Genomic DNA, 27295 nt, shown 5'->3' with positions numbered 1-27295 from the left:
TGAACGCTAGCTTATTTATTTAAAAAATGTGACAGAACATTCCCAAACATGTTTTTCGGAGAAGAAAATTTGCATGCCAGTGAGAATCACATTGTTCCATTCATTTTCAATGAGGATTAAAAACTCAAATGTTTTAATGAATTGGGAAAATAAAGTTTTTAGAGATTGACTCTTATTGAACCTCACTAGATTTTACTTTCCCAGTATAATAAATACCGACTTTTCATGGTTCGATGGAGAATTCTCGAGTATATTTGCTTTCAAGTTTTTTTTGCTGTGTTTTTACTTGAATTGTGAAAAACCCGGATCTTGATAATCCAGCCCCTTGGGGGCCTATTTACTGACATTAGGGGGCATATTTATCAAGGGTCGAATTTCTAAGTGCAAAAAACGTCGAAATTCGACCATCGAATAGGCTAATTCGACATTCGAAGTCAAATTCGTAGGAACTTTAAGATCTTTCTTCGAATCGAACGATTAAATCGTACGATTGTACGATTTTACTTTGACTTCTAAAAACTTAGCCAAATGTTGGCTATAGGTTCTAGGAGGTCCCCATAGGCTAACATAGCAATTCGGTAGGTTTAAGGTGGCAAAGTGTCGAAGTTGAAGTTTTTTAAAGAGACAGTACTTCGATTATCGAATGGTCGAATAGTTGAAGCATTTTCACTTTGAATCGAAGTCGAATTTGTCCTATTCGATGTACCCAAAAATTACTTCAAAATTCGAAGTTTTTGAATCTGAATATTCACTTCGAATTCACTTTGACCCTTAGTAAATGTGCCCCCACGATTTCCTTTTTTTATGAATCATATTTTTCCTTCAAATTTCTCTAAAACTCCAAAAATTCGATTGATTTGGGGGCCTATTTATTAAGCCTCGAATTTTTAAGGTGAAAATTTAGAAATTTTTTGAGGAAAAAAAACCCTCAAATTCTGCTCAAACTACTAAAAATCCAAATCTGAAAAATCTAAAACATGCTAAAGTCTTGTGAAAGGCAATGGCAGATGTTGTTATTTTTCTTAATTTTCTAGGGTTTTGGGCAGTTTAACACAGGTTTGAAAAACTCAAAACTTTTGAGTTTTTGGGCAACACGAGCCACATAATTCAAATTTTGCATGATTTTGTTGAGATTTTTCCCATAGGTAGACTTTTTGTTTGAATTTTTAAGTAAATTAAGCCAAATCGTGGATAGGAGTTAGGTCTAATTGTTAATGAGAAAGTTTTAATAAAAAAAAGCAGTTGAGGTCATATAGAAATCAATGGAAACTGCATTGATTCTGTTGGCCATTTTTTTTTTAAACCATTCAGACTTTTTTGAGGTTTTCAGAATTTCTTCATTTGTAATTGTCCGAAGAACTCAAAGGTTATAGAGATATTCATATTTTTTTACATTCATACTTTTTATGTTCGGATATTTTAATAACTTTCATGATATTTGTGGTTTTAGAGAATTATAGTTTAATTATGGTTTCAAAAAGCTTTAATACCACTAAAATTCAACCTTTAATAAATGGGCCTTCACAGCCTGTCAGCATATACTGTATATCCATGTCCCCATTACTGAGGAATAAGGTAGAACCAAGGGAGAGAGGCCATGGAGTTTAATTCCATGATGTGCCCTTGCAATGTACCCTGACCTACTAGTTCATGCTCCAACCATACCCCAGCTCTGGCCACTGACTGTGAGGAAAGAGTTTATCAAACTAAAACATTTTCCAACCAGATTAAAGCGACTGCTTTGGGAATTCAAATTCAGTTCTTGCCAATGTGTGCTAGAATTCTCAACTGCACTTTAATATCTACTGAATTGGCAAGTGCCTGCAAATGTTACATTTAATGCAATGCTCTTCTCTGGGTTCTTTCTAAATTAAAAAAAAAATAAAAATCGTTAGTAACAAAATGATCTGAGATTAGGAACTGCCTGTTAAATCAGCCCCTATCATTTTGTGTATTTTCCTGCAACAAAACATCATGCTTCAATAAGTGTGGTTCATCTCCTTTGCTTTTTCTTCTTCTTCCAGAGCTGGAAAAAAATAAATTTCCAGTATGACATAGCTAATAGAGTTATGTAGGGCTGAAAAGATTTATCATTATCTGCAGATTATAAAAACAAAGAAACAAAATCAGATATCAAGACTCTTCATCCATTTTATTTATACAACAGATACCAATTATTTCCAGGCTTAGGAAATTAAATGCTCTCGGGGTTTATTTTTTGCCTTTCACAATTTTTCTCTTTAGGCTGCTGAGGTGAAGATATCTCAAGAGCAACCCTGTGGGGCCAACAGTGATTTAAGATGTAGAAAGCACGCTAACTATCAGCAAGCACTGTTGGCTGTAAATCTGATGTGTAAAATCCCTGTGTGTTGCAATATAATAAGGCATAATACATTTTTGAGAAATAAATATTATTACAAATCATTAGATGAAGCATAACTTTAAAGTACTTGAGCTGGAGGTTGGCCAGATGGTTTATCTTCTTAAGCTTATGTTTGAAATTATTGGCGATGGACATCTATATCGTTAGAATATATCCGTCCTAATTTAGTACTATTTAAAGGGTATCTAATACCATATACAAGTACTGTATCTATTAAAATATACATGTTATGTTTCCATATCAATATGACAGTTATAATGTCTAGAACATTTTGTTTTTAACATGGTCTATTTTTGTTGGGTTTTTTGGCCAAAGACATGACTTTAATTAGCTAATTTTTATACACAGTTGATAGTTATCAGCAAATTACACATTTTAGAACTGACTTAAATTTGTTTACTATACAAAGATTTGTTTTACTTAATTACTTACTAATGAATAGTATTAATGGGCTAAACTGTAGTGATGCTAATAATGGGTTTGGTCACAATGCTCTGTTATGAAGATAGAATGTCTGCCATAAACCATGAACAAAATGCAGCTTTGTAGGGGCTGCTGTAAATTGCCATAGAAAGGCACTATTCATTGGGCTGGTGAGGTGCTATTTGGGCCTCTGTGTAGCTGAAATGCCAGGGCCTATTTTGAATCTCAGTCCAGACCTGTAAGAAGGGGTCCTTTATCAAATCCCAACCTCAAATGTGCAGAATCATGCTCTTAGTGCATAGTGCCAAAGAGCTCAGGATTTTAGAGCTGTCTGAAACCAGTACACGGTGCTGAGGGTTAACAAAGTCCTGTACTTGCCTGCCATAAGTACTTCACAAGTGTGTTTGATCACATGCAGCTCCTGAGGTGTTGATCTGGAGAGCTATTTTGTCATTTACCAAGGTTTTCTGAAATGTTATATTTCTGTTGCTTTTGCATTTTCAGCCAGACGCATAGTAAAACTATTAACTGAATGTACTTTTGCATATATGAATAATTAACAGTGTTTTGTTTGATTAGCAGAAAATAATGGGACGCAGAACTTGATATATCATTATGAAGTTTCTGTATGCATTTGTGTTGTTCTAGCGTGAAGCATTCCTTCATTCCCATGGTAGAGATCAAACAATTGGCAGCTTTCGAAAAAAGGAAGGAGTTTGCTTCAGAGAAAAATATGATTGAATACAACGTGGCAACAAAAAATGATTAAAAGAACGAGCAAAATGGTTGCAAAGAGTTACTGTAGATCTCAATAATAACCGGCATGATATTTAATGGCGTGAAAAGAGATTAGATTAAAGTTTTGTTATATATAATTAGATTGTTAACAAGGATGAAAAGAATAATAAGAGCATCTAGTGCAGCTTACTATATTTCTGATTATCTTAATGCTAACCCAGAGAAAACCAAATTAAGGCAAAGAGCATTGTAATATGTATAAAAATCTATATCTCATTGTAGTTCAGAACTGGTTCGTAAAAAAACAAACAATGAAAGCAAAGAGCATAGCAATAATTTTAAATCTATTTCCATTTATTTTTGAACTGGCTCCTCTTTCCAGATACTAATAATTGCACCACATCTATCCCACAGTTACATAACCTATATTCCCACTCTGCAACCAACCTATTGAGTACAAATTATAATAAGTCAATATATCAAAAGTAGCGTGAAGAACAGTCTTCTGTCAGGGCCAGATTTACACAGTGGGCGCCCATAGGCCCGCTGCCCTCCCCTTTATTCTTGCAATTTTCATCATCTGGACTGGAGCAATGGGGATTGGTGAATGGGAAATTTAAAAAATGATTGTATCTCCAGCGCATTCCCTGTGTTTCTGAACCAATGTGGGTGTGGTTGGGCAGCATGCCGGCCCCCTAAAATCCTGCCGCACTAGGCCCGGCCTAGGTGGCCTTTCCACAAATCTATTTGCTATTTTTGTTTTTTGCTGCAAAGCTTGGATGTAGCACAGATTATTGTTAAAGGAAAACTATACCCTCAAAATGAATACTTAAGCAACAGATAGTTTACATCATATTAAGTGGCATATTAAAAAATCTTACCGAACTGGAATATATATTTAAGTAAATATTGCCCTTTTACATATCTTGCCTTGAACCCCCATTTTGTGATGGTCTGTGTGCTGCCTCAGAGATCACCTGACCAGAAATACTGCAGCTCTAACTGTAACAGGAAGAAGTGTTGAAGCAAAAAACACAACTCTGTCTGTTAATTGGCTCATGTGACCTAAGAAGTATAGTTTGTTTGGTTGATTTGTGTGCACAGTGAATCGTACAATCCCAGGGGGCGGCCCATATGAAAATGGTTTATTTACATGATGCAGGGTTTTATATATGTACTGTTTTATGCAATATCTTTATCTATAGACCTACATTGTTTGGGGGGTATAGTTATCCTTTAAGAGAGACATTTTTAGTATTATTCAGTTGTACAGTCCACCATACTTATTCTTCTGGACATCAAATGCTTAAATTTGATACCCTGTAACTACTCCAAATGAGTCTACATTGAGTCCTTGAAGTCCCCTCACTATTAATTTCTGGATAGTGTAAAAGTGTAGTCATTACCCAAAATAGGTCGCCCTTTTTACTGGACTGAAAAAGATACTCTATGTTGTATCTTTTTGTACCTCTTGTTGTATATTTGCTTCAGACTGAGCTTCATAGGTGTTATAATGTTTAGAGCCATTTTGAGGAATGTAGATACCCCCCAACAGTTGATCAAATATATATATTTAAGTTGGAACAAGATGAAAATTACTTTTATTTATTTACTTATTTACTGAGCATCCACATCCCTTGTGTGTATAGCATGAGCTTATGCTATAGGCACAAAAGGTAATGGCTACATCACCAACAGTGAAAAGAGAAGTACAGGACACAATGCAGGGGTACAGGAGAAGAATATCCAAGCATTTGCAAGATGCCTTAATGTGCAGAGAACTAGTGCATACTGTATGTGTGAACATGCAGCAGCTCTAAGTACTAAATTAAAAGGTGACATTTTTTGGGTGCATTTTTTATATGTAGGAGCTCATTATACTTTAGTTTTTCTTGTTTTTTCCTCTCTTAGTTATACAATTATACTTTGTTATACCATTACTCCTTTTCCCTTAAGCTCCTCTTTCTTAAAAAACCCAGAAAATGTCTTGGAAAAACGTACCGATCTATTGTAATCATTTTTAAAAGTCTCATTCTCTTAAAAAAAGTAGCAGAGTTTCTGTTTTTTGACATTCATATAGTGCCATACTAAAGGTGATAGAGTCCTTGAATATTAGCTGTTTTCTTCTGCCTACGACAATCTATCTAGTTCCCTGTGTAACCTTGGATTCATGCCATCAGGGGACTGGAGCTTTGCCTACTATTATTTTATCCAAAATGATTTTTCCTCCCTTGTCTGACAAACAAGGCCTTACTTGATGAAGACTCTTTTTATTTTTTTGATGACAAAGGATTCCTAGGGGTACGTTTACTAAAGTGCGGTAAATCTGACTTTAAGTTTCCGCATGTTATCGCTGAGAATATTTTTAAGTTTACTAAACAGCGATATGCTCAGAAGTCATTGCGATCACTTGCGGTAACCAGCAGCATAACTACAGCTAACCGGGCCCCCCGGCAAAAAAATCTTCAGGGGCCCCGGCTTAGCTGCACGCACGTACACCTGCACGCAAATACACGCATTCGCTGACCTCCTTCAGCGCTCGCACATTGAGCTCTCCTGTCCCTCCGGAAAGCCTCAGATCCACCCAGCCGCTAAATTTCTTGTGGCAAGCGACAATCTTGGTGGCGCACACAGTGTGCAAGGAATTTCAGTTCAGCAGACCCCTTGGTCCGGGCCCCTCTGTCCCCCGGGCCCCCCCGCAACAGCGGGGTCTGCTGTATTGTAGTTACGCCACTGGTGGTAACTACGTTAAGGAACCAGCTTATGTTAGCGGTAATTTTAGCGAGTTGTGAATTTTCTGGCGAAAAATTACGTTTTTGCGAATATTTATGCTATAAAATAGTCTTGTTTTATGGCGGTCATTATGGCAAATTTTTACTGTGACATTTATGGCCAGAAATGCATCTTCAAAACTTTTAAACTTTATTGACTGATGATTATACCATCCAACAACATTACCAGCATGACACCAATCAAACATGTATGCATCATATAAACCCTTCTGCCAATAGAATCATATGAACAAGAAATCATACCATTCAATCTCTTTGCTTCATAGAAATGCACAGTTTAATGTAGCCAATCACAATGAAATGAAAAAAAGCGTAGAGGCTGACGAATCCTTGGACTTTGATGCCGCTGCCAATAATACGACTCTGAGCTGAACACGCTGCTGTTGCAGAAGCCAAAACATCCTGTCAGCAATAGCTACAGATCTCTCTCCCGTCAGCAAAGAATGATGGGTAAAAAAAAACAGAATTATGGGAGATTTCCTGCCCCTTGAGAATTTTCTGGCGAAAAAATACTTTTACGCCACTACATAGGTGGCGGTAAAAGTTTGCGAATATTATGGCGTTAATTTTTTCTATAGCACATTTCGCTGTTTAGTAAACCAAGCGTTAATGTGTATGTAGCGTTATTTTCAGCGAATGCGATAACTGGCGAACAATTATTCAAGAAAATTCGCAAATTTATATTTACCGCAGGTTAGTAAACTGGCGATAACATATTTGTCGAAAATTCTGTCTATAAATTGTGCGAATATTTTTAACGCACTTTAGTAAACGGACCCCCTAGACTCTTATTCTTAGATACTGAGGGAAAAAAAGAGAACATCAAATTCTTCCTTCCCTCATCATAAGATGTATTGCAAATAATAAAAATCTGAATGTTTCCCAGCATTTCAAATTAGGTATAATAGCTATTAACACATTTTTACTGAGTGAGTGTTTTAACAAACATAATTATTTTGTTAATGTGCACAGCACTTCAGTTGTGGATAATGGGAGTTGTACAACCAGTATCCACCCTGGTTTTTCCCAGACTTACAGGAACATTTCTTGGCTCTTGAAGCTCACCCTGGTGTTTGTGTGAATGTAATTCATCTAAGCTGCACTTAGGGTAGGCAGAGCTGTTTCTGGAAAGCTCTTCATAAATGTTATGGTGCTTTATAAAATACCACTAATATGAATGAAAATAATCATTTTGGCCTAGGTGGATGCATCAGTAGATTCATCAGAAGCAACTCATAGCCTTCACTTAGCTTACAGAGTAATCTTGTGGAAACATTTCTTTTTGTTAATATGCCATTTTGTCACAAGTGAATTAACTTTTCTGAACAGACAAATTCAGTTTTTTTTCCTGTGGGTGGTAGTGCCAAGTAGAAGTGCTGAGCTCCTTGCAGAATCAGCAAGATCTAGAAAAGAATGGACACAAAAGTCATATTCTGCATTGATATTATTCAGTGTTAATCTGGACAATGATTAGAAAATGGCAGCCACTTTTAGAAGAGTAAAAACAATTACTCCTTGTACATAAAGAATAAGGAATGATAAATCTACCTCTTATTGTTTTTTTGATAATTTTTTTATATTTGTTTCACATTTAGGGGGTTATTTACTAAAACTCAACTTTTTCTCACTCTATTTTAAAAAAACTAATTTGGCCAAAACCCTTAAACCTAAATACTCTTAATTTACCAATAATTATTCTCGAAAAAATCAGTGAGGCAAAATAGAGCATCGATTCTAATTGTGCGACTTTTCTGAATTGTCTTGCTGAAAAATGTTATTAATAGATTTGTCACCCAAAAAACTCTGTATTATTGAATGAAAAACCAGCACAAACAGCCCGAACCTATTGAGAATCCCAAAGCTAAAAACATGTTCCAATTGTTAAAGGGACCATCTGCCATTGACTTCTACATGATTTTGACAGGTTTAAGCTGGAGTATTTTTGGATTTGGATTTTTAGCAGCTTTGGAGCATAATAAATCTTAAAAAAAGAGAATTTTTCCCCTCTAAAAATAATGATTTTTTTCCCCTTTAAAACTTGACTAGAAAAATGTGAGGCTTTCTAAATAGGCACCTTAATGGCCACATTATGGGGTTGACATATTCATTTTGGAGATTTCAAATTGCTATCAATTCTGCAATGTAATTACGAGAGCTCCTTTGAACTGCCACCTGCTAAAATACAACATGTGTCTGGGCAAAGATTAAATGGGAAATTATGAGCATCTGTGGGTTTTGAATGAAATTATCTGTTGCATGAATTTCTTGCACCTGTGGCTTTTTCTGGCTTGCATAAAGGGTCCATATGGGGCATTACAGCTTGTAATTTTGGCATTCCAATGGAATGATAGCACTTGCTTATTGTCTTCATAATTTGGGACATCATTAATTCGATTTTAAGGGCATAGTGGCAGACATCTTGGCCATCATCAATGAATAAAAAAAATCAAATCTTGCCTCTCAGCCTACAGCTGAGCATCTTGTGACCACTTTTGTCTGAAATTTAATGCAACATAGTAGGGGCAAAAAATGTCTTTGATATATTGGTTATTGGTGTAACATGCACATGTTTTACAAGATAAATGATTTCAAACTCCATTTTAGTTAATGGGAGTTGTACACCCAGTGGTTCTTCCTACACATCAAAAACATACAAGAACATTTCTTGGCTCTTGAAGCTCACCCTGGAAGCAACTCACACCCTTATATTAGCTTACAGTGGAAATAGCAGATTTACTAAGGTTCTTATATCAGTCAGTGGCCAGACATGAAGCCCTAGTGTACACAGAGCAGCAGTGGGAGCTAATCAAAACCACCTGCTGCAATACACAATCAACACAATAAGCCAAGTGGGGAAATGAAGGGACCTGCTAAACACTCTTCCTTGTCTGATGAAGACGTGTGTTGCTTGTCTTTACTTTTTGACATACTACAATATGGCATTTGCATTTTCTTCATCTTAAAACAACACCTGCCACTCAAACACAAGTAAGTGCAATATGCTGTAAAGGAAAATGTCTAGATATTATAACAGATGATTAGGAAATGGATTGATTACTTCATATTTAGTGTTTTAGTCCTTCTGGCAAGGATTGAAGAATGCATGCAGACTCCTGTGCTTAAGATGGATCCACAGTAGTTTTGCACACAATAAGGACCTGTCACTTGTTATTTATTGTATTGTTATCATTTTCATCACTTGCCCTCAGCGTATGTGCAAGGCCAAAGCACACATTTTCTCAAAATAAAATGGGAGCAACCAGAAGCTATATCATTTTTAACCATTTCTGCTTAAATCGTTTTTCTGTTTTAAGTTAAACAGATTCCCAAATTCTGTTCCTTACCCGGGTAACAGATTACAGTGGGTTTTGTGAAAAAGAGCTTTTGTGAACTTACTGACAGCAAATATTTATCTGCCATATTTATCGGTATCATGTGTTCACACAAAATGAGCACAATCTTCAAAAGGTACCTGTAGTTTTTTTTTTTAGAGAAAGCAGAGACAAAACACAATTATAATTAGTGATGGGCGAATCTCGTTTTTGACGCCGTCGCCGTTTTTTTGCAGAAAATTTTTTTTTTGACGCCGGCGAATTTTTGCCACGAATTTTCGCGGGCGTTTTGCGTATTTATTTGCTGGCGGCGAATCGCGCAAATTCGCCGTGAATTCGCGCCTGGCGAATAAATTCGCCCATCACTAATTATAATGCATTTTCTTATAATGGCTGCTGGTATGTCTGGGTCAACAGTGTAATTCAATTCAATAACTTCTTATAGAGAAATTCTGAATTGCAGAATTAGGATAAGTAAATAGTACTTAGACTTGGAAAAATGTTATTATATTCAAGTTCTCACAATCCGTATTATGTCACTTCTGTTACAGGAAGGTTTATTTCTAAAAATCCTAATTTTTGAAATTTAAAGTTTTTTAAAATTCTAATTAAATGGAAAATGACTAAACTGGAAAAAAAATCAAATAAAAACTCAAATCATTTTCAATTGGTCTTTAGAAAAAAACTCCAACTGAATAATCACTTAAATGTTACCAAGGACACCAGCTTTTAGATTTTTTTAACTAAAAAAAATCTTTCAATAAGACGTTTGAAAACTTGAATTTGTGAGTTTTATCAGAAAACAGGACTTGTTATCCAGAATGCTTGGGATGTTGGGTTTCCCAGATAAAGGGTATCTCTGTTATTTGCCTCTCCATACTTCAATCATATAAGACCATGTGAGAAAATATTGCTAAAAAATAAATATTAAATTGGTACTTATTTTAACAGAGAAAAAGGAAATCAATTTAAACTAATTTAATTATTTTACTAAAATGGACTCTATTGGTCAAACTTACTAAGCTGCGAAAATTCGTCAGTGACGGCTTCACAGGCAGCGCAACACTTCGCCAGGCGAAAATTCTCTCAGACAACGCTAATTCACTAACATGCGAAGTTGCGTCCAGGGTGACGAACGCTGGTGAAGTTGCACTAGCGTTAATTTGGCAAGAAGAGTGAAGTTGCGCTAGCGTTAATTCGGCAAGCAGAGTGAAGTTGCACTAGCGTTGGCTAATTTGCATAAGGTAGGAAGTTAAAGGACATATATGTTGCAGCAAATACATTACATTACACAAGGGGAAAAATCAAGTTATTATATGGCCCTACACATGAGCCCAGTGTATAGTTAATGTGCCATATGTTGGGAAATGTAGGGGGGAAGCCGGTTACCCCAAAAAAATATGTACGCTCTTTTGCAGCCTATCACCCTGAAAAAAGGTAAAAATGACTTACAAAAATTTTCAACTAAAGTTTGAGGAAGTCAAATTGCACTTCTCCTGGTCTGAAATGGCGAAGGCAAGTCTGCCGCAAGAGGTAACGTTCAGTAAAATCAGCATCTTAGTGAATTTGTGCAGTTACGTCCCTTCATCAGAGCACAACTTTGCCTGCCGATTGAGTGCGAATGAGCGACAGCGTCAGTCTCTTTCGCCTGCGCCTGTTAGTATATCGGCAAAGTACAGAAATGGCGTCACGCTGGCAGATTTTCCCATAATTCCTCCCATATTTTGGAGCGTTCTTTATAATGGATCCGATACCTGTATTTTCACAAATACACATGTAGAGGATATCACTATACGCAATGTGCCATGTTCTTATTGATATTATGTCTGCTGTTTGGATGACACACTGGTCTAAGCTCAAACTAGAAATAATAATTGTACCCATTGGCTTTCAAATGACATGTTTTCACCCAGAGTATTGTTGGCACAGCTAAAGCTGAGGATAAATATACAGCTGGCAATGTGACATACATGAATGAAATTTGAAGGCAAATTGCTGCTATTACTGGTACCTGATAGTTATCATAAAATGGTTTATGTCATCTCACTAAGCCTTTTTATATTTATTTCAATTAGGAGCCACTTGCCAGAGGTTAAAGGGGGAAAAAAATATTGTTGGTCCTTGAAATAGCTTTTTTGATGATTCCAAACCAGAGGTTTTCAGTGCCATATTAATGATGGCAATTATTGGCTATGTGGCAGGTTTGTCCCAAATGGACTTGATTAAACCTACTTTTATGTAACAGTTTCTGAAAGTCAAAACCTGACCCCTAGTTGTGCTATTCGTAAAAATGAAACATACTCATTGTTTACAAACAATATTTATGGTAACATGTAATACTTCACATTTTGTACAAACATTCAGTTGAAATAAACAGTGAGGTTTGCATCATAAGCCTGCAAAATCTTGTCTGAACTGGAGGTAACTGCCAACATAAAGGAAACATTGTTAAGTATTACTAGGGCTAGGAATGTTGTCGAGGATAACCGCCTTCTCACCTTTCAGGTCCATTGCTTGTCTGTTTTACTTTTGTATGTTAAACCAGTGCATGTACATCAAACTTGAGGTTCATGTGAGTCCATCCCAAGATGTCACTGTTTTGCCTGTATCATCACATTCCATTACATAGTAAATGTTTGTGCAGTTATTTGCCATATAATATAAACATCATTTACTTTGAAAATGAAATCTCTTCCTCTTGCCATGGTATCCAAAATATGGGGCAACTGAAGCTCTGGATTTTTATTAACCGTAGGCAAGATGGGATATTCATTATGTAAATGACCACAACTATTTGGAAACACCAGCTTTCATTATGCTTTTCTCATATACTCAAATGTTCCCTTGCTTTTGGCAGTTACTTTTAGTTTTGTTCAGAAAAAAGAGCAGAAGTATATGAGACAAGATGACATCCATTTAATTTGTTCTCTCTTTTTTTTTTTTTGTCTTAATGTCCCCCTTTGGCGCTCAGCTGAACGAGACAGCAAAACAGCTCATTGAGAAGGACAAGATGTGTTTAACAGCAGCGCAAGGCTATGTGGTGCCTGTCTCATTCGATGCCAGCATGTTAGTCAGTGTGACTCAAAGCCCTACTTTAAACAGTACCGGAACAGGCAGTGCCAACCAGAGGCACGTCAACATCAAGAGGAATACCAAGAAACGGCATTCATTCACTGCCCTGAGTATGACGCACAAATCCTCCCATGCCATGAATAACAGGCATTCCATGGAAATTAGTGCACCAGTATTGATCAGTTCTAGTGATCCTCGTGCTGCTGCCAGAATCGGAGAATTGGCTCAACTTTCCTCCAGTGCTCCAGCCCAGGTAACAGTTTAAAGAGCATTGACTCGGGCTTTAAGGCCTAAATTACACACCTGGAAAAAAAAATTGGAATTGAATTTTACTGGCATACCTGCTGCATTAGAATACACACATTTCAGTGTGCAAATGTGGGGCATGTATGTTCCAGTCATTTTTTTCCTCTGATTTATATTCTGCATGTAGTAACGTACTAATCTTACTAATCACAAATCTAATATTTAAAGAATTTGGGGCAGCTCTGAATTAGGATTATCCTCATTTTGACAGCATCAGATGGATCACACTGGAAAATATAGCTGCTCTTTGTTATTCATGGCTTTCGGAAGGTTTTAATTAGGTTTAAAAATATATATAAAAATAGCCCCTGGTGTTTAGACAAATAATACCATAGTCTTTTTTTAACCTCTGCTAACATTACACTGTATTTTATGCAATTTGTGTTTATTAAGCTCCATCGATGAAGCTGTGATGTTGGTGTTGGATCCTCAGGCTGTAACACTGGAAACAGAACTTGGTTCCCATCAGATTCAGATATTCCAGCACCTCTGTCAAGAAATGTATTAATTATATGTTGATGACATCAAATATTCCTTTGATACATTATTTACCCCAGGGGAAGAAACAATCACCCAACTGTAACATTGTGATATTTCATGAAAAACATTTGCAGAATGGATGCGGGGCATTTGTGAACATTAGTCCTTAAATCTTTTCTACTTTAACTTGACTGCTAACACAGAATAGACTTCAAGCAGGCCATGACTTAGTTTCTCAGTGACTTAGTTTCTCAGTATAAAAAGGATCAGTTTTCTTTTAAAATGATGTATGGAAGCATAAGGGGTGAGTGATATCCAATAGCTTTTACTTCTCAAAATATATTACTTCTCAAAAATAAAAGGGTGTTCCTTTTTATACTTGTAATAACCTCTCATATTCATATCCTAGATTATGAGTTAGACAGAATGTACTACTTTACATTAAGTTTTCTCTATGGTACAATATGGATAAAGCGATTGACTGTATGGAAAATGAACAAATAAAATAAAATCAATTTACCTGATAATGAAAATAGTGAAAGATGATCGTTGAAATGCAATCATGGCACTATAAATGGTATCATGCTCCCTGTCCCATCTGCCTACTTTGTTTTATACAGACAACATTTGAACATAAATCATGATGTTTTACTATACGCATCACTGAACATAAATACCTTCTCAGCATATTATTTTCTTCTCTCCCTTTGAAAAGGTGGCAGCCAAATGATGGTGTGCTGACATGTACTAACCAATGATTTTATAGCTCAGAAGATCTTAATAGTCACAACGTGTTAACAGTAAATAAAAATAATGTATGCTAGAGACGTTGTGGTTCTCCTTTGGAAAGATGGTTTTTGTATGTATGGGGCAAGGACCTGCTTAGCTGTTTGTCTATAATAAAGAAGCCTTATAACGAGGCTCATTGGTGGCTTCTACAGTAACATGAAGTTATTATCACAGATACAGGTCCATTTCATCTTTTTCTGCAAAATAATTGAGCAGTGGCTTTTGAAAGCAAAATTCTATAGCTTCTGATGCTGCCTGTTATTTATTAGGATTGGCTGTACATCATATCAGGCATAGCTTTTATATATTGTTTGTTTAGTGTATACGGATTTTTTGGGGTATGTGAAGGGATATGACCCAGTGACAAGAAAGAAGTGTCTCTGGTAACCATCATTAATAAGGCTGTAGACAATAACATGCCAAACAGTACTATTAATAATTATATAATACACAAAAGCCATGAATATCCTGTAAATTATATCCTTATAAACTGTGAGTTCTGATGTCATCAGTTATAAACGGTGAGTTCTGATGTCATTTCTGTCACATGACTCACTGAAATTTGTGTATTATAATAAATAAAGTACCCCCAGTTGCAAAATATGAGGACATTAGAAGTTACCTTGGAGTTCCATGACCTGTATAAAAACACTTGTGTTCTTATATGGTCATGAAACTCCAAGGTAACTTATAATATCCTCATATATATTTTACAATAGGAGGTACTTGATTCACTATATAATAAATAATTTTAGCTGATCATAGCATCTTAACAGCACAGGAAAGGAACATGTAGGCCGTAGCTTATATAAAAACATCTAGGGGCAAATTTACTTAAGGTCGAATATCGAGGGTTAATTAACCCTCGATATTCGACTGTCGAAGTTAAATCCTTCGACTTAGAATATCGAAGTCGAAGGATTTAGCTCTATTCGTTCGATTGAACGATCAAACGAAAAATCGTTCAATCGAACGATTAAATCCTTCGAATCGTTTGATTCGAAGGATTTTAATCCATCGATCTAACGATTTTTGTTCGACCAAAAAATGCTTAGGAAGCCTATGGGGACCTTCCCCATAGGCTAACATTGACTTCAGTAGCTTTTAGGTGGCGAACTAGGGGGTCGAAGTTTTTTCTTAAAGAGACAGTACTTGCGACTATCGAATGGTCGAATAGTCGAACGATTTTTAGTTTGAATCGTTCGATTCTAAGTCGAAGGTCGAAGTAGCCCATTCGATGGTCGAAGTAGCCAAAAAAAAACATTCGAAATTCAAGGTTTTTTTTATTCATTCCTTCACTCGAGCTAAGTAAATGGACCCCTTATAGTCAGTCATAAAGCTAAACAGAATTGCTTTGTAATAAAATAAATGGGGTAGGCACTTCCATCTGAGAAATAGGAAATAAATTCCTGTATACCGTGCGAGAAATTACAAATAATTAGACAGAACTCTTTTGCTGAAGTGGCACCTTTAATCCATATGCATAAATACAATTATTATGTAGAATGATTTTCTGGTGGACAGTATGCTAGGAAAATAGAAGTTAAAACCTACTTCTAGATAAGGTATATTTTCCTGATGTGCTGCAATGTGTCACCTCTGTGCTACGTTTAATTAAATGCAGATTGCTAAATCACTTGAAACACAAAGTAGCTTGAAATGAAAATGAATTAACTTTTTAATGAAGTTACGTTGAAAAAGAAAGAGCCATAATGTTTACCGAAGCAGTGGAAAGCAAATTTATAACAGGAAGTCTTTTAAACACTCATATGACCATTTAGTGTTCAAATGTGTTCGATTTTAATATGTGTAAGGCAATTTGCTCAGGCGACTGTGGGAATAACATCTGACATCTAAAATGAATAGAGATAGACTTAAGAAGAGGCAGTTATTTGCAAAGAAAAAGCCAATGTTCAATTTTTGGCAGTTTTAAATCTATTTGTAAATGTAATTGCAACTGAGAGTATCAGTATCTAGTTCTGCTTTTAATAGCAATTATGTTAAAACTTTATTATGAAATGAATTATTATTCTGACAAGCTAATGAACTAATCTGCTTTTATCAGTTGAGGCTTTATATTCCTGTAAAGAGACTCCACATTTTGTGCCAACAACTTCCCATTCACCTGAACAGAAAATAACCTTATTATGGAACACTTTTGAGTCAACAGGGTACAATAATGCTTAGGAATACTGGTTTCATCTTTTCCCATTCATACCTAATGGTGCAACTCTCTGACATAGCCAACATGCTTCCTATTTATCTGGGCAGTTTCTCTGCTAATGCACATTAAAGGTCCTTTGTGACTTGTAAAAGTACCTTTAATAATGAGGCAAATAGTTTTCTCTATGCTCTGTGCTTCCTCAAAGATCACCTGACCAGAAATACTGCAGCTCTAACTGTAACAGGAAGAAGTGTGGAAGCAAAAGACAGGATCTTTGTCCATTAATTGGTTCATGTGACCTAACATGTATGGCTTGTTTGGTTGTGTGCACCATGATTCATAGGATCCCAGGGGTGGCCCTTAGTTCTTAAAATGGCAATTTTCTATTTAGTATTACCCTGTGGTACTAAAAAGTATATTATTATGAAAACGGTTTATTCACATGAAACAGAGTTTTACACATGAGCTATTTTATGCAAAATATTTTTATAGATGGTTCAGGGATATTGTTTTCCTTTAAGTCAGGAAACTGAGGGCCATTCTGAAATTTTCAGCTTGCCTTTTTTCAAGTAGCTCATGGTGACTTTGCATAGCTCAGATAATGATGTTTGTGATAATGTTGCAAGCTTCTATCAGGTCTTCCCCAGGGAGATGCCAGGGAGTCCCAGAAAGCTGGGAGCACATGGGGTGTAACCATATACAACAGTACAGAGGTCCGAAGCCATGATAAACAGTGGAAGAGAACTTTATTAACTAAGAGAAGTAACGGTGCTCACAATGAATATACAGACTTAATAGCGGAAATCAGCAGGCAGAGACACAATTCAAGATCAGGCTGAAAATTCAAGGCTGACGGCAGACAAGCGAAGTTGAGAGACAGGCCAGGAGTCAGAACGTCGGAATCCAAGAGCGGGGACACAGGAGTCCAGGGACAAGGCAGGAAACTGGGACAGGACTAGGAATCAAAAACAAGGGGGTCAAGAGAAATCTGATATTAGGTCATAAGATTAAAAGAACCAGGAACAAGATTACAGCTTAAAGACCAAGTCCCGAGAAAATGTCAGGGACAAGCTTATAAAAGAGATGAAGCAGAAGGTAGGAGTGTAACAAGTTCAACAAGAATTCTGTGCAACACTAAGGACCTCCCAGGTTCTTAGATCTCGCCTTGGTTCTCACACTTCCTCTTAACTGTCATTTTTTGATGACATTATAGATGGAAATTGCAATTATTTTCTAACCTTTCTCTGCCTTGTAAATATCATTTTCAGATACTCACTTGCTTAGAGTATCCCCTGATTGGTTAGCGACAGACCAAAATTTGGGGTGTCATAGATTTTATGCTCTGCCAGTGACAACACCTACTGTCTATTAAGGACTAAAGAGCTAATTAAGGTTGAAGGACCTTGCAAAAACAGTGTTTATTACTGGACAAGTAGAAACTTTTGCACATTGGTTTTGGAGTATAAGGCTCATGGGCAATGTTCTCGCCCACCAGTGGAAGACTGTACATATGAGTGTACAGAAGAGTGTCAGGTGGAAAGTTAAAGCTCATAGGGGAAAAAATAAAGGCGAGAAGGAGTCTGTCAGGCCTTAAGGACTGTAGCTTGTTCTTAAACCTAGGCACAGACAGTTAAACAGGAAGATCATTATTGACACTGCTTGCCAAATTGGCCAATTAAAGGAAAACTATACCACCAAAACAATGTACGTCTCTATAAAAAGATATTGAATAAAACAGCTCATGTGTAAAACCCTGCTTCATGTAAATAAACAATTTTCATAATAATATACTTTTTTTAGTAGTATGTGCCATTGGGTAATCCTAAATAGAAAATTGGCATTTTAAAAAATCGTAGTATTCAGGATGCACACAAACAAACAACATGTTAGGTCACATGAGCCAATTAACAGACAGAGTTGTGTCTTTTGCTTCCACACTTCTTCCTGTTACAGTTAGAGTTACATTATTTCTGGACATCACAAAATGGTGGTTCAAGACAAGAGATGTAAAAGGACAGCTTTTACTTAAAAATACATACCAGTTTGGTATGATTGTTTCATATGCCACTTAATTTGATATAAACTATCTATTGCTTAAGTATTCATTTTGGGGGTATAGTTTTCCTTTAAGTATTATACAGACACAGGCCTGCTTATTTAGTAATAATTTACACAATCAGATCTGCCTGGGCTGCCAGTCATGCATTATATTTGCACTTATGTAGCTATTATGTATCACAGAAATTGTGCTGATGCAACCTGAAGAAGGATGGATTTACCAGCATAGCTATATCAGAAATATAGACAGAATTTGATCTACCTGAAAACTGTCCTAAATGGTAAATTTTATCCGCCAGCATTTGCCTGAGTTTAATTAATTGGCCAATTGCATGGGATACTAAGCATTACCTCTTGAGACCAGATTTGCTGCTTGGATTCATTATTTAAACATTTTACATGCCTTCTTATATTGTGAGTGTGTGCAGGGCTTCTCATCTTTAGCCTCAATCCTCTTTGTACATATTTTAAGTCAGCAAGATATTCAAGGAGAACTGAAGAAACTGTGTGTTATCTAAAGCCATGTAAACTCATTTAATGCATATTCCAAGAGCATACAATACCATCATTGTTCACATGAGGCCTCAAAAAAAAGTGAGACAAATGAGCTTAGTTATTCTGTGTTAAACACAAAAACCAAAGTGGCTTCACCTGTAGTTGATGAGTGCCCTGCATTGAAATGACATGCACGGATTCACAATTATCAGGATTTCCCTGTCTCTGAAAATAAATCCATTTGCATCTGCCATTTTGATTCCCTTTACTTGCTTTGCCAGATGTGTTATGTCAGCTATGCTGCTTGGAATGCGGTTCATTTCAGGACTAGCAACAGGCAATCAAGGTATTTTAAGGTACAGAAGGGCCATGTAGAATTGTGTTTACCTACCCTTCTTAAATAGGGGTTTAGTTCATCTTTAATGAGTACAAAAAAATAATAGCCTCACTTAAACCAATAACCAGCTCCAAGATGGAATTATGTGCTAAGAATACACACCAAACGAAAATCTATTTGAGTTCCATGAGAAACATAAAGGAAAAAAACAGAAAAATTGATTTATTGGCAAACAAGTTACATGAAAGTAGAGAAACAAACACTTCTAAGCACAATTACAGGGGAGAGCTTTATTCTTGCCAAAACTGTAATCTTCGTCGAAACTATCCATGATCTAGTTTCCGCTGGCTTCGTAACAAAATAGAAATTCAGCACAGCTGCTTGTTTTAACACAATCCCCTACACAAAAAGCCTTTTCTATATTATTACTACTGGAAATGGATAACAACAGTGTTTATTTTTCATAGGGGACCCACATTAAATTGGGGAAATCTCCTTTGTTTTCCAAAAAGTGGCTTTAAATTTGTTTCAACCAATGTTGGGTCTCAACCAATAGAATAAAAATCCTTGTGTTATAGTGTAGATTATAGATATAGATTGTTGTATTTTAATATGAAAAAATTATTAAAACAGGTATAGGATATATTATGCAGATTGCTTGGGACCTGGGGATAATTTGGGCCATCACACCTTGAGTCTAAAGTATGCAGCTTAGTTACTATCAAGTACAAGGCACTGTTTTATTATTCCACAGAAAAAGGAAATCCATTTATTTGTTTTTATTTCACATTTTGTATAATAGTGCCATCTGCTGAGTTTTTGCCCACGATTCAGTCACTAGAACATCACATGATAAACAGAGAATTCTTCTGCTGTTGCTCTAAACAAGAAAAACATCAGAGATCTCAGATGTCAATGTATTAATTGATGCTACTCACACTGTGCCTTGTCTAGTAAAACCCTATTTTATGTCTATAAGATGCCTCTTCTAAAAACCTGTTCAGCCATGCCAACTGAACTTCTGTTAACTTTCTGGTAACTGTACAGCACTTATTTGTAGGGAGAACATATCCAAATGTAATGCCACTATTTATTTTGATTCCTAGCTTAGATATAGTATGCTGATTACTTTGTGATTGTTGATTTTTTTACCTAATAAACGTAGCCTTTGCTTTGCATTTAATTATTACTAAGCTAGCCTAAATACATACTAATGACAAAAGAACCCAATAGATCCAGGCGACAAAATCTCCCCGAATCTCCTCGTGTGGCCTTACCCTTAATCGGTACAACTGTAGTGGCAACAAATCAACACCATTCAAATAAAGGACTTGTATCTACATCCACTTCTTGTTCTTGTGCAGTTTGGTGTGAAGCAACAATGCGTCTGTCCTGATAACTTGTGCACAGCTCACCTATTGATGCAAATGAAACCTGATGCTACAGCCACCTTGAAGGTGGCAGTTGCTCCAAGTTTCCCAAAGTGATCTATGGCAATATATGCAATGTACTTATAACTCCCACCATATTGTGGATATTCATGGCAAAAAACAGGGGTCCTGTGTATTCCAACTACCAACTGCAAAAGAACAAAAATGTTCAGAAGAAAGTCTTGCTGGGAAACATTTGTTGTGTCTGTTTTCTCTTGCAAGTGTTATTCTGGGCACAGCTCCGAATGTCATTAAGCAGTGACTGCCCATGTTTTTGTATTAGAGTGCTAGAATAAATGGAAAAAAGTGAGTCTGCAAGGTCATAAGAAATTTTCCAAGTCATTTATTTCAAAGGAGTGACCTCGTTGTTAGCCTTGAGACTATCATGCTTTCATCACTTATGTAAGAAACTAAAATGAATAAACATAACTTAGCAGAATATAACATATAAGCATCTAAAGCACAAACATACATTTCTTTGTGGCAGTGGCCTGCAGTGAGACAGTTTCCAGATTTGCTTTGAAGTTAGTGAAGCTATTTCAGGCTAGTGATTTTATTGATGATAATAACATTCAGCTCATTGCTGAAGCAATTACGTTTCGTGTGTTTCTAGAAATGCTGCTGTGTCTAACGCTTGCACACTTATCACTATGACCATCAAAATCTAATTTGGAAGAAGTATAACCCCCCCACCCCATACGCTGCTAAAACTTCATGGCAGAGCAGTGTTTCTTTTAGGACAAGGGAAACAATCATGTAAGTTACTGGATTGAAAACTAGACATTTTTCAAAAACACATTAGTTGTAACTCATGCTTATCAATATATCAAATAGGTTTTCCAAGGCAGTATCCAAATAAATGGAGTAACATGCTGGGATTTCATCCCTCCGATGACATAGTCTCTGACTAATATCTAGAAGTCTTAAGACCTTTTGTTATAGCCAATGAGTGGATGCATTCATCAACCACCAGGTTACTTAACGGGGTTGTGTCACCATGTTTGCAAAAATACTACAATGTAGGGTTGTAACACATTGTAACAAAGAGTTTACCATTTCCAGGTGATGAGAGGCAGGTGTAGGAAGGCATGTAGGGGCCCCTCTATTGTAATTTTTTCTGGCCCGGAGTAAAGAGAGAGGCCAGACCCCAGACAGAAGTGCTCTCTGCATTAACACCAAGGGATGCACACTGCATTTTTTTGTCCATGGTCTTTGTAATGGACCCCCATATTAATTCAACTTATATTAAATGTACAATAACTCTTGATAGAAGAAAACAAAAACTAAGACTCTTGTATATCATACTATATATTTGCTGGCCTGTATTTAGATAGTCCTGAAGTGAGATGTACACTAATGGATCAAAAGTTCTCAAAGCCAAAGTTTGAGCCTGGTCAAAAGACTAAAAATGTCATGCTGGAAAAAGGACATGTCATACAGTACTTATCATGGTTCAGGAAGAAGAAGAAGACATCCATGTATATCTATAGCACTGTTATAAAAAATTATAATATATTATAAAAAACTGAGACAGAAAACCCATACGCACCTAGGACAACAGAGCAAGTGCTGAAAAAGGAGCATACACAAAATGTATCATTGTAATGCCCAAGGCAAGATGTTTATGAGAATATTGACAACCTGAGGGAATAGAGAAAATGGTCTCTGCATGCTGACCTTTCAGGTATAAATATGTTCAGCTTTTATGGAATTCAATATTTCAACTTTTTCAATTTGATTTGCAATTTTACAATTGCAGTGGATGGAACTTAGATACAAATCTCAAAACTAACATATTGCAGCTGTGAGACTGTTGTACTGCCTTAAGAAGATAATTCTATTTTATGTGGTATAGAATGTTACATTCATTTTTTTATTAAGAATATCTCTTTTAATGAATTATCCCCCATGTAATAAAAAACACTACGTTTGGCCAGGAGCAGTAACTAGTGATGGGCGAATTTGCGCCGTTTCGCTTCGCCGAAAAATAAACGGGGAAAAATTCGCGAAACGGCGCCGGCGTCTCGTTTTTGACGCCGGCGCCCGTTTTTCGAAAAAAAATTTTTTGACGCCGGTGAATTTTTACCGCGAATTTCGCTGGAGTTTGGCGAATTTATTCGCTCGGCGCGAATCGCGCAAATTCGCCGCGAATTCGCGCCTGGCGAATAAATTCGCCCATCACTAGCAGTAACCCATAGCAACTAATAAATCGTTTTTTTAGACAATTGATCAGTAAATGCTTCCTACTGATTGGTTACTATGGGTTACTGCTCCTGGTTAGTGCCTTTTATTACATAACCCCATGTTTGTTCTGCAGACAGCCAATGTGATGCAAACAGTTGAAAACATTTAATTACAGATACATTAAAGTGGTTATATTTATATGTAGAAATATGTTAGGTTAGTGACCAAAGTGATGTAAATGATGTTCATCAAGGTACTGCCTCATTAGTTTCTGTTTAACTTGCCCATTTCATGATCCTTTATCCAAGGGTTATAAACATTTGCAAATAACAACTGAAATAAGCAACAACAACAAAAAAGGAATAATATTGTTTCACATATGTGCTGTGGGATATGTTTTCCCACATGTGCACTGATTGAATGGTCCCCCTGACAATAAAGTGGATAAATGAAAACCACAAGCTATAGCTTTAGAGTAGCCTAACATTTACCTTTAAATACAGATGATTCATTTGAAAAGTTTTGCTGTTACATTAGTATTAAGGTGGCACCAAGGGGCAGATTTATCAAGGGTCGAATTGAAAATTCTAATTTTTAAATTCGAATTTCGAGTTTATTTTTGAGTAAATATTTGAAAATTAGAATTTTGAAATCATTTATCATGTACTGTCCCTTCAAGAATTCAACTTTTGGCAATTTTTTAGCCTATGGGGGGCCTCCTGCATTTGGTGGACTTTTTTTGGTGAAAAAATTTGAATCGAATTCTATTTGAATTCAATTCGAGTATGCAAGTCGATCCAATTCACCCGAATTGAAAAAGTTCCAATTTTTTAATAAACTTCGTTTTTTTCCGATATTTCGAGTTAATGGGAGTTTTTATAAACTCCAATAAACTATAAATTCGACCCTTGATAAATCTGCCCCTAAGATGACAATTATGTATCAAAGGGATGTTTAATATGGATGCTGACTTGAAGGATGTCATGTTTCCAGCTAGTATCTATTATTGTTGTCTTTTGGAATAGGGCTGGAGGTGCTGTTGTTAAAGAGTAACAAATAAATTAACAACCAACTCATTGGTTGCCATGGATAAATTCCCAGGTGCAAACTGCCCAATGTTTATACATTATATTATTAATGGTCAAGTAACTTTAAATCTCTTCTAAAGAGTGTTAAATTTGTTTAAGTTATATAAAGCAGAACAAAAGTCTGATCAGAAATAAATATACTGGTGCAAAAATATAATAAAGTATTTTGCCTCAAGCCATATCATCAGCACTGATTTGCATTTTAGACATGCCTTTGTTTTAAGTCAGCCATTGAAGTTTGGTCAGATCATATCCTGGTTGTGTCACATGTAAATATATAAAGTCAGATAATGTGAAACTGAGAATGCTCTAAAATTGACTTGTTTCACTTTGAACACTTTTAAACAAATGTCAGGGTAGTTTTTTTTGCTTAAAGCAAAACTTTTCTTAACTAACCTATTTCTCTGGGGACCCAGATTGTTCTGGCAGCCACCTTCATGAACCAAAAACTGATTTAGAATGAATAAGGCACCTTTGTTTATTTTGGCAATTATAGCAGGACCTTGGGCCATAGGTGAAGAATCCCTGACCTAATGAAAGAACATGTGAAATAAAAAAGTGAAATGGCTTTAAAGTTATCTGTAAACGTAATTGCAGTCGAAAGAAGTATCTGCCTTTCCCGTTGCGCACTGCTGGTTTTCAAATAAAACCACGGAAAATTTATAATGAACTAATACTGTGAAGTTGCTCAGAATTACATATCATTATACTGGAAGTAACCAAGGCTGGAATCATATATAGGTAATGAATCTCATATGCTGCTTTATTTATCATTTAGCACCACAAGTGCAGATCCACTAAATGGATGAAATGAGTTCACTTACTGACTCTATATTTAAAAGTTAGTCATTCCTGCTTGCTCTTTGCACTTCTGCATAGATGTGCTAAGTAACATTTTATCTGTCCTGCATTTGCTAATGAATTGTGCACAAATGTACCTTTAGGCTGGTGGAACCCAGGAGCTGCTGCCTCCTCTTCCAGGCTGCTCTGATGAATAGGGATGTAGCGAACGTCGGAAAAAATGTTCGCGAACGTCCGGACAAAAATGCGAACGGTTCGCGAACGTTGCGAACCCCATAGACTTCAATGGGAAGGCGAATTTTAAAAGCTAGAAAAGACATTTCTGGCCAGAAAAATGATTTTAAAGTTGTTTAAAGGGTGCAACGACCTGGACAGTGGCATGCCAGAGGGGGATCAAGGGCAAATATGTTTCTAAAAAATCCATTGTTGACACAGCGCTGCGTTTTGTGCTGTAAAGGGCAGAAATCACACTACGTCACTCAGGTGGTGTTTCTGGAGACGGTATTATTATTGATATTTAGACAGAATGTGAAAAAGCTCACACAGCTAGGTGGCAGTGGTTTGAAGAACAGATGCAGATGAGAGATCAGCAGCAGGACAGACAGCTGCCCACAGCAGCTACATACAGAGCACTGCAGTAGAAGGTAGATTACTAGCCAGCAAAGCTACCTAACCTAAAATGTCCCTCAAATCCCTGCAGAGTTCTGTCCCTACAATACAGAGCAGTATCAAGTAGATTACTAGCCAGCAAAGTTACTATCAACTGTCCCTCAAATCACTAACAGCTCTCTCCCTACACTAGCTCTTCCAAGCACACACAGGCAGAATGAAAAAACGCTGCAGGGCTTCAGTTTATATATGGAAGGGGAGTGGTCCAGGGGGTGTGGGGGTGGTCCAGGAGGGAGAGCTTCCTGATTGGCTGCCATGTATCTGCTGGTCTGGGGGAGAAATGGCAAAAAAAAGCGCCAGCTAAGGCGAACCCAAATTGGCGAACGTTGCGTTACGTTCGCGAACATTCGGCGGACGCGAACGGTCGATGTTGGCGCGAACAAGTTCGCCGGGCGAACAGTCCGCGACATCCCTACTGATGAATAGAGCACAAGTGCATCTATTAACACTGGGGTGCCCTAAACTTGGCAGTAGTTCCAGGGTTCCCACTGTTGGCTGTGTCAATAAGGATAATACAATGGTGGCAAATGGTGTTTTAATGCTACTGACATAATCTCCACTGTGAGATTTCTGACCACATCTTGCATCTGCTTTAAAAAATACACGTGCAAAGTAGTGTTCAATGTAGTGTTGTTGGAATAAACAGCTTCAAAGCAGTATTTTCAAACTGCATGTGTTTCTTTTATTAGCAGTGCAAAACACTACACGTTTCGGGTACAACCCTTTTTCAATATAATGCAGCAATGTGATTTTGTAAGATGCAATCTGGTACATGGCTGCAATCACACGGGAATTCTGGTGCAAACACTGCATTGTGGGAAATAAAAAAGCTTGCCAATAGCTAAGATCTGTGGCTGGTAAATAATTGCCCCTTTTTGTGGGTTTTAATTTTGTGATATTCAATAAATAGGTTTAGAATAAAAAACTATTTAAAGTGTTTCCAATGAAAGAACAATTAAAAACTATAGGAACGACTAGAACATAAATATGAGCTCGCCGTGATAAAGCAACATTGTCTTGCATAGATTAGGAAAAGAAAAGGGAAAATTGTTGCTGTGATAAGACCCTAAGATTTTCAAATACAAAAGATTCTATTCTGAGCTGGGTCAGTACTTAAATTCCCTCACATGAATAACTTGTTGTCTGCAGAGAGTAGCTCGCATTACACTTGCTCTTAGATTTTAAAATTTGGATTGAAAAAAGATAACGCTCCTGTTGTATCACTAACCGGATTAGGATATAAAAAATATTTAAAAAAATACACTTGCTGACTATTGATGAGCGAAATTTTTCGCCAGCTTTGACAGTGAAAATTGGTCGCCCGTTGACTTCAATACATTTGCCATCTTTTGCCGTTTCGCAAATTTTTGGGGAAGTAGGGTTGGATTCTCCCATTACTATTACTGACTGAAAGCCTCATTTACAAGTTGGCATGATAACTCCATGTTTATTGGCATGTTGGAAGTGATTGTATCCCTCTCCCTCCAAGAAGATATCCAAGCATCTTAAAGGCATTAAGAGAATCTGACATCACAGTGTTACCAGGCAGAACATACCACAGCCTCATTGCTAAGAATCATTAGCATTGCTTCTGGTAAAAAATGCCTTTCCCTTGTCTCCTGTGTGAAAAAGATCCCTTGCTATTTGTCTCTTATGCCCTTTAACATATTTGTATGGAACAATCATGTCCCCTTGCAAGCTTCTCTTCTCTAGAAAAAACTGATTAAATTCTAACAATGTAAATTCATGAACAT

The 27295-nt window shown here is 36.6% G+C and overlaps 1 protein-coding gene across 2 annotated transcripts in view; it reads left to right on the top strand.

The window, feature by feature from the left end:
• LOC108709689 (E3 ubiquitin-protein ligase SH3RF3) overlaps positions 1 to 27295 on the top strand; it is a 239758-nt gene that overhangs the window by 171734 nt on the left and 40729 nt on the right. Inside the window, exon 4 of one of the 2 annotated variants that reach the window (XM_018249746.2) lies at positions 12640 to 12993. The exons of the other annotated variant lie outside the window; for it this stretch is intronic. Coding sequence (XP_018105235.1) covers positions 12640 to 12993 — 354 coding nt within the window. The remainder of the gene's footprint in view (positions 1 to 12639; positions 12994 to 27295) is intronic. 2 annotated transcript variants of the gene reach the window in all.

This window comes from Xenopus laevis, chromosome 2S, assembly GCF_017654675.1.
Source record: "Xenopus laevis strain J_2021 chromosome 2S, Xenopus_laevis_v10.1, whole genome shotgun sequence".
NCBI classification, from domain to species: Eukaryota; Metazoa; Chordata; class Amphibia; order Anura; family Pipidae; genus Xenopus; species Xenopus laevis.
The sequence above is the reverse complement of the archived record's forward strand: the minus strand, read 5'-3'. Positions and strand labels throughout refer to the sequence as shown.